The 16860-nt window shown below is 49.0% G+C and overlaps 1 protein-coding gene across 2 annotated transcripts in view; it reads left to right on the forward strand.

The window, feature by feature from the left end:
- Positions 1-16860, forward strand: part of RGL1 (ral guanine nucleotide dissociation stimulator like 1) — a 362525-nt gene that overhangs the window by 315069 nt on the left and 30596 nt on the right. For both annotated transcript variants that reach the window (XM_045297937.1, XM_004706678.4), the window contains 3 exons: positions 2247-2350; positions 6125-6209; positions 14760-14849. In XM_045297937.1, the coding sequence (XP_045153872.1) occupies positions 2247-2350; positions 6125-6209; positions 14760-14849 (279 nt within the window). The remainder of the gene's footprint in view (positions 1-2246; positions 2351-6124; positions 6210-14759; positions 14850-16860) is intronic.

The raw sequence follows: 16860 nt of genomic DNA on the forward strand, positions 1-16860 counted from the left end.
CCCCGCCACGCCCCCACTGCCCCTGGAAGGAGATGTCCCGCCTGCCCATGATGCATCCAGCTGCCTCTAACGTCCGCAGAAAGAACAGAATGCGTGGAGAACACAGCGCCTCACACTATAGCTTTTGCTCCAAAGGACGCAAATTACCATTTAGTTCATAGTAAGAAACAGAAATAGAGGTTGAATAATTCCAAGTGTACTCCACATCCCATAGCATGTGCTTACTGTTGGTGACAGGCCCTTTTTAAAAAACAAACAAACAGACGGTGGGTCTGCTGTGTGGGATGATGTAATAAAACAATGAAAGCCGTCCGTGGCTTCCTGCCAAGACTTCCTTCACCTTTCCTGCATTCATCAGTTTCTCTTGAGGAGTTTGTTTGGAAAATGGTAACAATTTTATACACAGAAAAGATTTCTGACCTAATCTATGTTTTCTTGGACTGGCCTTAACACTCGCTTTCTGTGCTTGCCTCCCATGTCCTGGAAGAAACTCCCTCTTCCCGAGACGGGGCCAGATGCCTTTAAACCCAAGGCGGAGCCTCGCACTGCGGGATGTGTTCCATATGTTTATTATCATTTGCATGAAATACTTGGGCCTGCGTGCCTTTATGTATTGCAACTTTCCAGATTTCTAGAACAGCACTTTTAGATTCTGAACCTTTGATGAACCGTGCATTCGCGGGTTTGGTGGCCAGACTGAGTGACACAGAGCTTTGCCCGCCTCCTTTCTTTTTGAGTGTGGACAAGGGAGGACAGCGAGGCATGCACACACATTAGTATGTTCATTAGAAAGTAGTCGTGACTTTCATGAAGTTACTATTTGGGGGTTGGTTCCTGTGGCACAGTTTTAAGGTAGGCATGCTAACTTGGAGAACGCTGCTCTTCCGCCACACTCAGGATTTGCCTCGCTTCCTGAAGTGATCCTCGAAGCAATGCGACTTTACATTTGGCCACCCGGGAACCCCTGGCCCCAGGTTCTCCTTGCTCACATGGTGTGCTGGCTCACAAACACTCCTGTGCGCTTCTTAGAAATCATCTCCCTTGGCGTAAGGCCTGGGCCTCCCTCTCCAATGCTCCACCATCCCAGTGCCTGCTAAGGAGTGGGGCCCTCCCACCACCATCCCAGTGCGGTGTGTGTGTGTGTGTGTGTGTGTAAAGGGTGGGGGCCTCCCACCACCATCCCAGTGCGGGGGTAAGGAGTGGAGCCCTTCCACCACCATCCCAGTGCAGGGGTAAGGGGTGGGGCTCTCCCACCACCATCCCAGTGCCTGCTAAGGAGTGGGGCCCTCCTACCACCATCCCAGTGCGGGGTAAGAAGTGGGGCCCTCCCGGCCCCCGCTTTGCTGTTCCTGTCACCCACTCAGTAGAACCTTGGTGCCCAGGGCCCTCGCCGACAGTCTTGGCTCCACGTCGTAGCTGAAGTTTCAGGAGCAGAGAACCTTTCTCTTTACTGAGAAAGTGGTTTCCAGAATGCCACCCCCCCCACAACCCGTGCTCCTTTTTGCCAGCTTGTTTTAAAACACAGCCAAAAAGAAAATTTTTTTAAAACCCAAGTTAAAAAACAAACAAAAACCCAAGTTATTTTGGAAGCATTGAAGTACCAAGGTGTTTCTAAATGTTTATAGTTGTGGGACAAGCCAATGCAAAACATAATGAATGTGTATAAAAATATCCCCTCTTGGCTATGCACATAAAAGCCAAGGTTCAACTCGTGGTGAACTTTTACTGCCAAGTTATGTCCACCTCCCGGGGCGAGGGATTGGTCACGAGATGTTGGATCCCGTCTGATCTCAACACGCAGCCCCTGGTCCTGCGCGCTCCGCCCCCTCCCTGCCCACCCCCCCCCCGTGAGGGTCTGAGGGACACAGTGGTGGGGCCGTGCCATCTCAGGGCCTGGGTGTGCTCTCAGCAGCAGGAAGTTTGCTGTCTCTGGCCTCGCTGTGCACACTCACCTCCGTTAGTGTTGTTACTAGGCACGCTGGAAACCATAAAACTATAACAACAACGCAGACAAATCTATTAAAGGGAGGAAAACAAGCTGGGAGTGCCAACCACTGAAAAAGGCTTCAGTGCCGGGTGGGAGTAAGGAGCCACTTTTTCGATGTTCAGTATTTATACAGCTGCCTGGTCAGGGGTAAGAATTCGTGGCAGCTGTGCTACCTCTACAACAGGAAACCACCGACTCACTGCAATATTGATATTGAACCGGCTTTTATGTTTTAATCACTCCCCGCCTGCCCTGACAGGAATGCAGAATCCTGAAGAACTTTTCCTCTTTGCGGGCCATCGTTTCGGCGCTGCAGTCTAATTCCATCTACCGGCTGAAGAAGACTTGGACTGCAGTCCCAAAGTAAGTGCCCGGGTGTCTGCTCTCCTCCCTCTGCTTTGGCGAGGGCGCGGTGTGCGCTCGCCTAAAGGCGACCGCTCCCCACCTTGGGTGACCGTGACCGACCGGAGAGACAGTGGGATCCAGGCGGAGTGCGTTTTCGATTTCATCAGTCAAATGGGCGCAGGGCTGCTGCAGAAAGCAAGCTCACGTCTCAAGTGTGCCGCTAGGCCAGGACGTGGCTTTGGGGTGCTTCTAAGGGTGTGCCGATTTTCTCGGTTCGGAGGGGTCAGACCCCGTGGTGTGGCGTCTGACGCCCGACTGCTTGCTCTGTTTCACCCTGACTCCACAGCCCTGAGCTATTGGGGGGCCAAGGGTAATCTGTGCAGGCAGGACGTTGTTAGTTCTTGCTATTCACCAAGCCGCTTAATCTGTTCCCGCATCAGCATATCCATGGCTATTTTAGGGACGTGAAAACCTCTCACATCCTCCTCCCGGGGGACCAGCCTGAAATGGTTGAGCTGGCCTCAGTCAGCGTTGCTTTTCCTTCATATTTCTCTGTACAACCTTGAGAACAATTAGCGATTGAACGCCTTGATTGTTCCACCATTGCTCTGTCCCTGTGGGCTAAGACCTTTTATCAAATTCCGTTTGTAGATAGAAACATTTTTGCGTAGGAGGGAGAGAGGAGTGACTGGGGCAGCCCTGGTCCCCCTCAGAGCCTGGGGGTTGTGGCGGTGGTCACCAGCCAGGCTAAGTACAGCCAACAGCTCCAGCCAGCTTTGCCCCAGTCCGGAAACGTCAGGGAGGAATGTGTAAGCCTGGTGTAGGCTGTGCTCCTTGCAGTGCGGCCAGTTTCTGTCCGGAGAGAGGCCAGCTGGCTAGTCCTGAGTGGACGGTCAAGGTCCAGGGACACAGCTTCATCACTTCCCTGGAGCTGCTTAAGCCCGAAGAGACGGACCCTGCCCCACCTCTCAGGGGACCCAGATGGGCTCACCAAAGGAAAGTCAGATGACTTATGAAGGAATTCTCTGGTGGGTAAAGAGTCAGCAACAAGTTGACTCGGGTTATCTTAATGCCTACTGACAAGACTATAGAACCAGAAGCAGCGCAGCCTCTCGAATGCCAGAGCGCGGGCTCTGTTGACAGCACGGTTATTGCTCAGGAGCAGCATTGGGACATGTGCTTGCCCAAATGCAGCGGCCTCCTCTGGATGACCGCACTTGTCACAGGGCCATCTCCTTTTTGTTCTCCTGAATAGTCAAGGGAGCCCTGCGTGTGTGTGTGTGTGTGTGTGTGTGTGTGTGTGTGTGTGTGTGTAAGAGAGAGATTCTCCTCCGTGCACATATCCAGCTAAAGTCGAGGATTGCATCCAGTGGCACCTGCGAGAGTCCGGTCTTGGTGGGACAGCCCTTCTTCCTGGACCCCGACAGGTTGCCCCGCAGGCAGGGTGCAGCTCATCACTTGTCTATTGGCAACTTGAGTGGAAAAAGGTTCGAACTTTGCTTCTGTGATTGGTTTGCACTTTACCCAGCTGCCAGCTTCCTCGGGGTTTGCTATAACATCATCAGATGACAGGTTCTAGTGAAATGGAAATGAAACCCTCCCCTGCACCCCGTCCCCACCCTTTCATATCACTTACGTTCTTTGCCAAGACCTCTCCCCGACTCTGGCACCAGGAACAAAGTGATGGTCAGTGTCGAAATGCATCCTGACCTGATTGCCACCACAGTAGGCAACCCCGTCTTATTCTGGTGGCTGACAGTAAAACATGACAGGAAGTCACTCTGACCAGCTGAGATTTATTCCAGAGTGCATTTGAGGTGAAAACACAAGTAAAAAGAATTAGTGGAGGTCTCCTTGATTACCTGATGAAAAGGTCCACTTAATATTAATTGGGAATCAATACATATGTCATTCCATAGTTCGATCACATCAAGCAATACTGGACAATTGCTACCACAGTCAGTTTCCAAGCATTCTTTTGGTTCCTGGACTCCTTGACATTGTCTCCCTTTTGCCCTCCCTCTCCCCACACCACTGTGTCCCACTCACTCCCCCAAACCCTTCTACTTGCTGTCCCTATAGCATCGTCAATCCTGGGTTTCATATACCGAAAAACAGAACTTCAAGAGGGTGATCCCCCAATGACATAACACCTCTGAGATAAAACCTACTATGAACAAGCGAAAACAAAATTAAATTAAACAAAAATGCAGAAAATGTTGAAAACGAGATCAGGTACATCCTCAGAGTGGGGATCAGTTGACAAGGTTTTCACTGTCCAGTCAGGTGAATCCCTCTGATCTTTACTGTCTCTCCAGTGCACTCTGTTTAGTCCGCCCTTTCCTCCCATCCCTGAGATGGTCCGTTCTTCTAGCTGGATTTCTCAACCCTTTCCCCAAACAAACAAAATGAAAGCCCCATCCTGAACACCCTGGGTGTCTGCTTGGTTTCTCAGTTGGGTGGTGGATGTATCGGAGATGCTGTACGAGGACCCCGGTTGCTCAAAGAAGATGCTCTCTTGTCAGTTTCACATAGCTACTATTGATAGATCCATGGAATCATTCTTATGTAGAAGGGTATGTCTAATAATAAAGTGTGCATTTCATGCTTTTCTCTGAAATTCTTTGTTTCTAACTTTTAGAAGGCATAGAGCACATTTGTTTATCTCTCTCTATTTAGGGCCACATGTAATTAAGTTCTGAAATGATTTCTTACAAATGATACATACATTTTCCATTTATTGCAAGTCAAAAATAGGTTCTTAATGGTGACTTTTCCACAATAATGAAAGCGCTGCAGATAGTGTGTACTAGCCCCATTCGTGCACCGCCTTCAGACTAATTCGCTCAGTGAGAGGAGCACACTTTACAGGGCCAAGAGCAGAGTGGTGCTTTCCACAGGGAACCCCCTGACTCACACAGCCATCCTATGAGCTAGCTAGCAACCAGCATTTCCATCGTGCAGATAAGAAAACTGCCGCTCAGGAAAGTTTAAATGACTTGTCCAAGATCACTCAGAAAGTCAGTGGCAGAGTTGGAAAATGAACGTCATCCCCGCTGACTCCAGAGTCTTGCTGGTTGTACCATCCCCCCTGCCTCTGAGGGGTGAACACTGGGCTGTGGTTCTGGAAATTGGCATTCTATACATAGAACCATGAGCAATTCCTAGTGGGAATTTGGGGAGAACCCTGGCCCGGCCTTCTTTGTCTTGAATAGGAGGGGCCTAGCCAATAGAGTTGGAATGTAGGACCCCTGGTGGCAGAGCCATTACGAGTTAGGTGGCTCACCATAAGGTCGGCAGTTTGAAACCATCAGCAGCTCCGAGGGAGAAAGATGAAGCTTTTGACCCCCACAAAGAGTCTCCGTCTCGGGCACCCACAGGGGCAGTGGTACCCTGCCTTGTAGGGTTGCTATGAGTCGGAATTGACCCAATGGCAGGGGTTTGATTTGGGGTGTGGCCCACATGAACCCCAGCTTCCAGTGAGCTTTGTCTGGGTTGCTAAAATACCTTGTTTTAAATTACCGAGGAGGACATGGCCCAATTGTACAGTTAAACGCCCCAACTTAACTATTTCATGATGATGACGTGAATGGTTAGTAAATATTCTCTATACATGTGGCTATGGGGGCCTTTACAAAGGGGTGTGGGGAGCCACCATGCATGAATAAGGTCCTTAGCATCATCTATATGCTTATTATCCACTGGCCCTAAGATGGGTGTAATTGCCCGGGAGTAATGAGGACAGCTGGGCTGGAGGTCATGTGTTAATAGTTTCTCAATTCCTCTTCCTAGGGACCGAATGCTGATGTTTGAAGAACTTTCGGATATCTTCTCAGACCATAATAACCATTTGACCAGCCGGGAACTGCTGATGAAGGTGCGGCCCTTGGAGAGGGCCCTTAGTTGTGGAGGTGTGGGGGTGTGTGTGTGGGGGGGGGCGTGCACGAGCCCGCTCGTGGAGTCAGTTCTGCTCCTGTGAGAGAGTAGAACCCCCTCGTCAGGTTTTCTGGGAGCAGACCCCAGTCTTTCTCCTGTGGAGCCCCTCAGGGGCGCCAGCCACCAACAGCCACGCGCTTACCCAGAGCACTCAGCGCACTGTCCTCGCTCTGAAGCACATTCCAAAGAAGGTGGCTTGACTTCTCCTTACATGTCTTTAGCGCGCTGAGGAAGTCTGGGGGGACTAGACGGCAGGGCTTCTATTTATTTATGCAGTCTAAGGAGCTGGGGACCCAGGAAGTCCTAAGTCCAGTTGCGCGCTCTTTCCCCTGTCCTTAGAGCCACTATTGTGTAATCAGATTGTGAAACGTGCACTCACATGTGGGCTTCTTGAACAAGCTGCTCTGCAAATACCAAGTGCTGGCACTTGCTGGTGGGTGAGAGGCCCCAGGGCAGCCTTTCTCAGCAACATGACCCCTAGAAGGATAGAGCCCAAACCTGCAATTCCCTCTCCTTTGGGTGGTCTGAATGGCACAATCCTTCGATCAGCAATGTTGCTTAAATACCAGATGGATGCTGACTTCCGGGATACTTGCTAGGTTAGGAGATAGCGTGGTTCATCTTATTTCCCCAGACATTGTTGAATGGCTAGTGTTGGAAAGCACTGGGACGGCCTCGAGGAACACGAAGATGAGTAGCACACAGAAGCTGGCTTCTGTGCAGACTGATGTGGCCTTGGGATTGCAGGAAGGCTTGTCAACGACCTGCAGTGTGTGGGTGACACGACCTTGCTTGCTGAACGACTTGAAGCCCTTGCTGGTGGAGATCAAGGACTGCAGCCTTCAACATGGATTACAACTTGATGTAAAGAAAACTAAAAACCCTCACAATTGCACTAATAAGTATCATCTTGGTAAATAGAGAAATATTAAAGTTGTCAAGGATTTTGTCTTGCTTGGGTCCACAATCAGTGCCCATGGAAGCAGCAGTCAAGGGATCGAAAGATGTTGCATCGGGTAAATCGCTGCACAAGGCCTCTTTAAAGTGTTGCACAGCAAGGCTGTCCCTTTGAGGGCTATGATGTGCCTGACCCAGTCGTGTTATTTTCAATTGCCTCATAAACAACTGAAAGTTGAACATTAAAAAGGAAGGCCAAAGGAGAATCCGTGTATCTGAAGAAGGGTGCTGTGGAAGAATATGGAAAGTACCGTGGAAAGCTGAAAGAACAAGTGAATCTGTCTTGGAAGAAGGACCGTCAGAATGCGCCTGAGAGGCCAGGATGGGCAGGCTTTGGGCATGTCAGGAGAGACCAGTCCCTGGAGAAGGACATCATGCTTGGCCAAGTAGCCAGGCAGCGAAAAAGAGGAAGACCTTCGACAAGATGGACTGACAAAGTGGCTGCCACAATGGGCTCGGACATCAGAAGACCCCTGCCCGGGCAGTGCTGCCCTCTGTTGTACACAGGGTGGACAGGCGTCGGAATGGACTCAGTGGCACCTCACAACAGCGAAGCGCAGCTTCTACCTTCTAGAGCACTTTGTAGTGATGGAGACAAGTGCTTAAGAATTAGTGACAGACAAAGGTAAAAATGACAGGTGTGTAGTCACTAGGAGGGGAATTAAAACAGGTCAGATACTTGCCTCGGAGCCTTTCTATAAAGTAGATATTAGCACCTTAATTTTACAGATAGCTAAGACTCAGGTAGGAGCGCTAGGTGCCCTCACTCACATGCCTGGTAGGTGGTGACAATGCTATGTTCGTTTCCCCTCGTGCCACCAGAAAACCTGTGCTTTGGCCACTTAGGCACAACGCTGTTCCTTTGATGACTTGGAAATAGGGGCAGGGTAGTTCAAGTAAGGCTTCTTACAAAATAAAACAAAAGCTAGAGCAAAGGATGTACACTGGTACAGAAAGGAACTGGAAACACAGGGAATCCAGGGCGGATGATCCCTACAGGACCAGTGGTGTGAGTGGCGATACAGGAGGGTAGATGGAGGGTGGGGTGGAAAAGGGGAACCGATTACAAGGATCTGCTTGTGACCTCCTCCCTGGGGGACGGACAACAGAGAACTGGGTGAAGGGAGTCGTCCTCAGACAGTGTAAGATATGACAAAATAATAATTTATAAATTATCAAGGGTTCATGAGGGAGCGGGGAGCAGGGATGGAGGGGGGAAAATGAGGAGCTGAAGCCAGGAGCCTAAGTGGAGAGCAAATGTTTTGAGAATGACGAGGGCAATGAATGTACAAATGTGCTTTACACAATTGATGTATGTATGGATTGTGATAAGAGTTGTCTGAGCCCCTAATAAAATGATTAAAAACAAAAACAAAAACCAGCTCACTGCCAGGGAGTCAATGCCAACTTACAGTGACCCTAAAGGACAGGGCAGAACTGCCCCCGTGGGCTTCCAGACTATCTGTTTCTGGGAGGAGACAGCCTCGTCTTTCTCCTGAGGAGGCACTGGTGGTTTTGAACTGCTGGCCTTGCAATTAGCAGCCAACTGCATAACTATGATACCACCAGAGCTTCTGAGAGAAGATAAATCAGTCATCTAATCAAAGATTCGTTGAGGATTCACTCATGCTAAGCACTGGAGATGCAACCACACAGAAGACAGGCCCTGAGCTCAGAGGGGCTAGAGCCTTATGGAAAAAGCTAGCAAAACAGACAATTCCACAATTGTATATTCAGTACTATCATCAGTAGAAACCCTGAAGTGTTCATTTAAAAGATATGAGTCTTGTCCCTAGATTCTTTTCTGGAAAGTGGAGGCATGTTTGATTTACTGACCTCATAGAATTGTTTTGAGGATTGACACAAGTAAAATATTTGAAAGCACTAGTTTTAAAAATTTATTATGTTATTTTTAAATTTTTAGTATTTGGAGAGCTATCACGGAAAAAAAAGCCACACCCATAATATACATGTCTTAATTACATAATGTTTCCATATATCACAGAAATACCACAAATGGGTGTTTTTGACAAATGAATGTATTCTCTTACATTTTTGGAGCTTTCAAGTTCAAATGGAAAGGCTTTCGCTCTGTGTTGACGGTGGGGGGAAGGTTCTTGTCCCTTTTCAACATCTGTGGACCTAACGTCCCTGCCCAGCATCCCTTGAAGAGCTCCCTGTGTCTGGGCGTCAGTCTTCCTCTGGGTCTTGGAGGGTCTCAGCACAGGGACTGGCTCTTCCTTCTTGGGGATCCTTTGCTCTCGGCTCTTCTTTCTTCAAGATACAGAGCTCCCAGCTCCCTCTATCTCCTGGCTTCTTTCTTATAAGGTAAAAAGGAGCCTGGTGGCATCGTGTTTACATATTGGGCACTCTCTGGAAGGTCAGCAGTTCAAAGCCACCAGCTGCTCTGAGGGAGAGAGGGCCTTTTACTCCCAGAAAGAGTTACAGACCCAGAAACTCACAGAGGGCTGTTCTACCCTACCCCACAGGGTCACTGTAAGTCAGCGTGGACTCAATGGCAATGGATTTGTTTGCTTGTTTGATGGTGAACAGTAATGTAGACCACACCCCAGGGAAACTCCAGTTACCTCAGGTCAGGGTAAAAGATGTGCATCCAAAAGGTGATGAAGACAAGTAAAGGTGAAGGATGCGCAAAGGGGTTGCCTTCTGCCCTAATCCTGCCTCCTTACTACAACAACCTAACCTAACCAAAACCTCACGAGCCACGAACACACGGAGTCAGGACGTAGAGCACCTCACACACGGAGGACCATCATACCCACATACAATAGAGCGCGAGAGTACATCATGGCAGAACTGCCAAATCACCGCACAGCACCTGTTTGTGGAGAAAAACAATGTTGTTGATGGCACTGCATAGCAAATGCAAACAAATAAAACTCAGACTACATGTGAGCCTACAGTGAGAATGAGTATTCAAGTGGAAGTGGAGTTACTAACAAAAAGGTCCCAGTTGACAACTCTCAGATCAGCCATCCTGCAGGCGCACCTGTGTGGTTTTCATGTCTTTCTTCCTAAATCTTGCTTCTTAAGTGCATGTGTCCGTGTAGACACCCCTCTCCTGCAAGCGTTTGTCTGATGCTCCCGAGTCTGATGAGCTCATCACCCCTCTGTCCAGGTACTTGATACTGATCCATTGGAAATGCCCATGTCTTAGTCTCGGCTTGTTTTTACCTGTGCTCTGCCTTACGCAGTCATTATAAATCAGAATTGATTTGGTGGCAGTGCGTTTTAAAAATAACCCTCTTAAAGGTTGGATTGAGTATATCTTTTCGTTTATGCATTTCTAATCTCTAAGTCAATATCTGAGGTTTAGTTAATGTTCAGAAATATTGTTTGACAACATCATCAATTGATGGACTTTATAATCCATGTGACTTTGGTAATGTATGCACGGTTAGCGCTTCTTGGTGGAAATGATAGGAGATGGCAGTTTATGCTGATGTCTGACTTTGGACTCGGTCTGCCTGATGAACTGTACACTAAGCAGTGCTTGCTAAGACAGTGCTGTTTCCTGCTCTCCATCCCCTTGGAACTGCAGGCTTTAAATGGAAATTCATCTGGCTGAAAGAAGACGGCTTAGTGGTCTCACTGTCAGTAATATGAAGCTAGACTAGCTGGAGCCTCTCATTCAAATCCCAATAGCCCTGAGTCATCCTTCCAAAGCAGATAAATTAAATCCCATGCAGCTTGATGCCTGGTGGAGATCTTTTGACAGAAACTTTAGAAGCAAAGCTATATGTAGACATCAAAAATCCTATAAACCTTTCTTAAACACAAAAGTTCATCCAGCACCCAAGTTAACTTTCTTATATATAGTTCAAATCTCCAAGAAATTAACAACAACAACACTGGATGATGAATGTGTGAGTCTGCACATTTCCACTAACGGTGGCAATAACAATGTTTCAGGCAGTCCATATGTTTGTGGATCCCTTTCTAATTATCTTTGTTGGTCATTCTTCATATGCAGTGTACTGTTCTGGGTGTTCACTCTCTTTTTGATAATGAAATCGGGACACTTTGGTTCTCAAATGAACTACGACGACAAACGTCTGGCTTCTGTGTTTTATATGGATTTACCCTGATTAATAGTTGGGTAGCTTTGTCTTCAATGCCCTGTATTCTTTTACTTCTAGGTAAGACTAATTCTACGTAAGACTAGGTAGTACTATAATACTGTGTCCCAGGCAACCCACTAAACAGCAAAAAAACCCACCTCAAAACAAAAAACTTGTGATTTTCCTTGTAATTGTTGAAAAACGTAGTTTGATTTCTTCTCAAAGATGACCTTAAACCTGTTATTGCTTCGTGATTTCTGAAAGTTAGATCATTCTAAGCAGTTGAATCATGGTGTCCACAGATTTTATCATAACACAAAAGCAGACCGCGATCGAATCTTCTTGGTCCTTGGGGGGCTGTGTGAGAATTGCCCCGGGTTGGGTTGGCATAGACAACTCCTTGGAAGGCCCAGCGACCTGTCTCTGGTGAAGCTGTGTGTCCAGCGAAGCTCACAAACATACTCGTGTCAAAGTTGGGCCTAAATATTCAGAGGCCAGGGGAGTCATTTGATGCAGGAGACTATTAAAACGGTGACGAGCTATTCAAATAGAAATGGCCATTAGCTTCGGAGCTATCAGTCAACAAGCATTTATTGAGAAGGATCCAATGGCTAGCACCCTCAAAGAGGCTTCCTTCTGAGGCCCAGGAACAGGGTGGATGGGGACAGTCGAACCCCCTAAAGATGGGGCTATAAAGACTTAGGTGAGAGGCTGGCATTGAAGAGAGGGAGGAAGAAGGATAAAGGTGAAACAGGAGGTGAGCAGGACGGAGCAGAGGGAAGGATTTGGAATTCCTCCCAACATAGGTGATAAATCGATGTCAGGGGATGGGATAATATTTCCAAAGACATGAGAAGAGCAAGCTCAAGAAGATGACTTTGACAGAAAGCAGAGGAGTTTGTAGGAGAACTTGAGCCGGAGCAGCAGAGAGGGCAGGGGCAGAGAACCGCAGTGACGCAGCCACCAACACCTGTGAGAAGGCGCACAATGTTTCAAGAGATTGATGTTGTGAGGCATCGCAGAACAGAGCATTTAGGGCCGAGGAAGGAAAACTCTGACACTATCGGTGGATCCCAGTTGACACCTTGTTAGGAAGAACTGGCCCTCATCTCTGTCATGTTTCAGCAAGGGTTGAGATCAAGTTCTCCTGAAAGCTCGAAGTCACGAGAGGAATGAGTCTCTGAGCTCCCCGTCTCCTGTCTCGGTCCCTCTTAGCATGGAGGAGGACATCATCCTTGGTGCTCCTTTAAGATGCCCGTTGTCTTCTCTTATTCTGTAACTCTTAAACTTTTCAGAAATTCCTACTATGAATTTAAAATATGTCAGCAAGCATCTCTATCCAGCAAAAGCTCTGCCGATGAGTCAGAGAATTGAAGACAGCCAAAGGACATGCATATTGGAAGGAGAGTGCCGCTCATGTTCAAGTCAGGCATCGTTGACTTCTCACTCCAAGCGAATTCTCCAGAATTTGGGAAGGACTCACAACCACCTTGCACAGGAAATGCCACGTTCTAGGCCACTTTCATTCACCCTCAGGGAAAAGTTAGATACAAGAGATCATTCAATGGTAACCATCCTGATGACCACTTTTAATAAGGAGAATTAACCTAGAGAGCAAGTCACCGTAGATTCTGTTCCCATTGGACTAATTGACTATGATAATGCCTCTCCACCATGACCAAGGCCAAGGTGCTGAAATTAAATCTCGGACTTGTACAGTAGTGGAAGGGTACATGCCAATGTAATAGAGCACATCCAAAGAAAGCTGACTAAGGAAAGACTAGTGCGGGATCCGACATCTGAGGTTAAACACTACTGAATTGTGAAACTTGCCTCCCATTCATACAGTTCCCGGAAAATGAGAACTGAACTTGACTCTGGAACCACAAACCCGAAAACAGTTTATGTTCGGTCAGCAAACTCAAGATTAGTCATTGTGTGGAAGAGCTTGTTGTTGCAGGGGGAGGGAGGCAAGCAAGGGCAGCCCTCTGTCCTCAGGCACCGGGAGGAAGGACTGGTTTGTCAGAGTTCCAAACCCGAGAGGCCACTGGAGAGAGCAGGGTGGGGGAGAAGGAGAGGAGAGCCATGGACGAAGGTTCTGGCTTGTATGGATCAGGGTGGTTCAGGACACGGAACTTCCTCAGAAACTTCTGGAACACACGTTTCAATTACCCAAGAAATACCACAGAAAGAGTCCCTGTCCTTCCCCAGAATGCTGGCACATCCATTTCAGGCCAAGACCGAGAAAGGACACAATGCCCAGAAGATGAGATCCTCATTTCTAGGGCACGTGGTGACACTGAGTGGAATTTGGGATGTGTGAAAATTACCACAGAGCCTGGGATTGCTTGTCATGCCTTAATGATTAATTTTACAACTAAGTCACAGACTCTATAAATCCTGAGACAACTCCGCATAACTGAAGACGCCCCCGCTCCCCCGACTACAAAGAGCACACTTGCAGCAAGCCGGCACGTTTCTGTGAGCGTGCAATGCAGCCCAGGGGCGTGCTGCAGGCTTCTTTCCTCCCCCTCCTTCCTGTGGCACTGGGGCTTACACACGGGACGGCCACCTGCAAGGTCAGAGATTCAGGCCTGTGAGCCATTCCGAGGGAGAAAGAGGAGGCCGGCTGCTCCTGTAAAGACTGGACATCTCCGAAACCATGTCTAAGACTTCTTTGAGTCAGAATGACTTGATGGCAGTGGGCTTAGATTTTTGGTTTTATAAACACCGTTTCATTGAGGTATGATTGACATGCAATCGAGTGCACACGTGTGAGCCTTCCAAAAGTTCATGGACTCATGCCGTTATCTTTTAATTCCATTTTCTACAAACTTCTTGAAGTTCACCCCCTCCCACCCGTATTTAAAGCCTATGATTTAAAATTTTAAACCTGGGTGGGGGAGGGAGGGGAAAAAGTGAGATGCTGATCTCAAGGGCTCAAGTAGAAAGAAAATGTTTTGAGGATGATGAGGGCAGCAAATGTACAAATGTGCTTGACCCAATGGATGGATGGATGGATTGTGATGAGAGTTGTACAAGCCCCCAATAAAATGATTAAATAATAAAAAGTAAATAAATAAAATTTTAAACCTGTAAAACCCATACCACAATCGAGATACTGAACATGTCAATCTTGCCCAAACATTCCCTGTAACTTCTCCTTCGCCCTGGTCCCCTAGCCACCCACTCTGTCCCAGGCAACACGGGGTCTGCTTTCTGTCCAACCAGATGTGTTTTCATCTTCTAGAGTTTTCTGAAATTGGACAATAGGTGTTTGGTGGGGTGGGGGCAGGATGTCTGCCTTCTTTGACTCAGCATTGTTAAACTGGTCTGTGTGTCTGTAGGCTAGCCTCTGTCTATCCTTTGACGCAACCTTCAGACTGTTATGCGCTACTGCTCTCTGGTGTTCACCTCTACCCCTCTTGTCTTTTGTGTGCTCTGTTTCCCAGGAAGGAACGTCCAAGTTTGCAAACCTGGACAGCAGTGTGAAGGAAAACCAGAAGCGGACGCAGAGGAGGCTCCAGCTCCAGAAAGACATGGTAGGTGCAGCCGCCTTCCCCCGAGCAGGCGCAGAGAGAGCAGCCCGGCCTGGGGGGGTGGGGGGCAGGGGGGGGGGCAGTGCCAGCCTGGCAGCCACACCTCTCATCCGCAGGGGCCTCCAGCGTGCAAAAGAGCTCTCTCGTTCTTTACTCGGTTTGCCCTCTGTAGCCTGGGAGGTCAGGAGAACAGATGTCCTCATCCCTGTTTGACTAAATAGGAAATAAACGCCGAGCGTTGCTAATCGTGTTTTCTGGGCACTTTTCCCCTGGAGGCAAGGGAGGCACTGCAGTGGGCAGACTCTCTCCCTGCTGTTCTTTCCCTCCGCCCACCCCTGCACTCCGGAGCTGCTGTCCCCGTGGCCCAGGCCTGCGGGACTTCGGTGTGCCAGTGGAACACACAAAGGCCTTGCGGCGCAGTCAGCTGTGGGCACACTGTGGTCCAGGACCTGGGTGCCAAGGCATTGGTCTTTGTCGCAGAGTGCTCTCCTTGCTTTGCTTGGAGCCCTCTGGGCCCCAGCTCTTCTTTCAGCACTCCAGGCGTGTTCAACGCTCTCTCACGGGTCAGCACCCCAAGGAGAACAGGCAGCCCTGAGCGAGCCTCCTCCTGGGCCATGGACAAGACAGGAAAGACAGCTTTCTTTTCAACTCCCCTAGTCTTAAGCCAGCCTCCTGGGGAAGTGCAGCCGGAATGCTCCTCCGAGGCCAGGCCGGGGAGACTTGTCTCACGTGCTCCTTCGGCCATGTGACCAGAAGAGAGAGTCTTTGAGAAAGGACATCGCGGCCGCTGGAGCAGAGGATGGCCCTCCGTGAGCGGCCTGCGGACCAGGCCGTGCTTGGGGCCGCTGTACCACAGGGCCACTGGCTGGCGGTGACAACCAGCTCAGGGTATCTGACAACGACAGCTTTTAGCACAAGGTGATGGGAGGGGACCCTGGGGCAGAAGGAGGAACTTCGAGCCCCTCCCTCTGGAGTCTGAAGCGCCTCATCCCTGCCTGCAGACCCGAGAGCTTTTTCCTTTTCTCCTTTGGCAAGCTAGGCCTCCGCCTGAAACCTTGTTCTGAATGACAGCACTCCACTGCGACATACTGCAGTCACGTTGCTGTCAAACCACCCGGGCTGTTCAAAGACAAGTTAAAAATAGCTGTTACCGCCCAAAAAAGAGGATCCTTTTAGTCCAGGATGAGACCTTGTCCACGTAACGGGGCAGGACAGACTGCCGCTGACAGAGTGTCCCCGAAGGACACACCCCTCCTGCGTGTGAAGCTCACGCAGCATTTCTGGCTGAGGAAACAGCCAGCATCTGTCCACGCAGGCGGCCTGGCTGCCCTGCCAGGACTCGCAGCTGCCCCGTCTCGTGGCCCGAGGGCCTTGACGGTGCCTACTGCCACTTCCTTTTCCTTCTTTCCCTTCGGGTTGGAGAGTGACTTGGGGGCCTGATGGAGACTAGCTAGGAGTGAAAAGGAAATCTGGTGGAATGAACATAGTGTGTATTCATGTGTAGGTTGAAATGTCTCCACTTTCATTTCTAAGGGACTTCTTTTTCATTTTTAATCAACATATTTGTTTTAGAATCCTTTAGAATTACAGAAACGGGCAGAGAGTCCACACAGTTTCTGTGCACTCGCTCCTCCCCTGTGTTCCCCATGGTTCACGTCTTACATAACCCTGACCCAGCTGCCAAAGCCAAGAAGCCGGCGCTGGTATAATGTTATCAACTCAGATCCAGGCTTTATTTGCAGTTCACCCGTTTTCCTTTAACATCCTCTTTCTGCTCCAGGATCCCACCCAACGTACCACCCTGCACTCAGTTATCATGCCTTCCCAGTTCCTGGTAGTTTCTAAAGCAGGGGTCCTCAAACTTTTTAAACAGGGGGCCAGTTCACTGTCCCTCAGACCCGTTGGAGGGCCAGACTATAGTTAAAAACCAAGCAAACTATGAACAAATTCCTATGCACACTGCACATATCTTATTTTGAAGTAAAAAAACAAACGGGACAAAACACCCGGTGGG

This window comes from Echinops telfairi, unplaced genomic scaffold (genome assembly GCF_000313985.2).
Source record: "Echinops telfairi isolate 266 unplaced genomic scaffold, ASM31398v2 ScPeMD7_7424;HRSCAF=8462, whole genome shotgun sequence".
Classification (NCBI taxonomy): domain Eukaryota; kingdom Metazoa; phylum Chordata; class Mammalia; order Afrosoricida; family Tenrecidae; genus Echinops; species Echinops telfairi.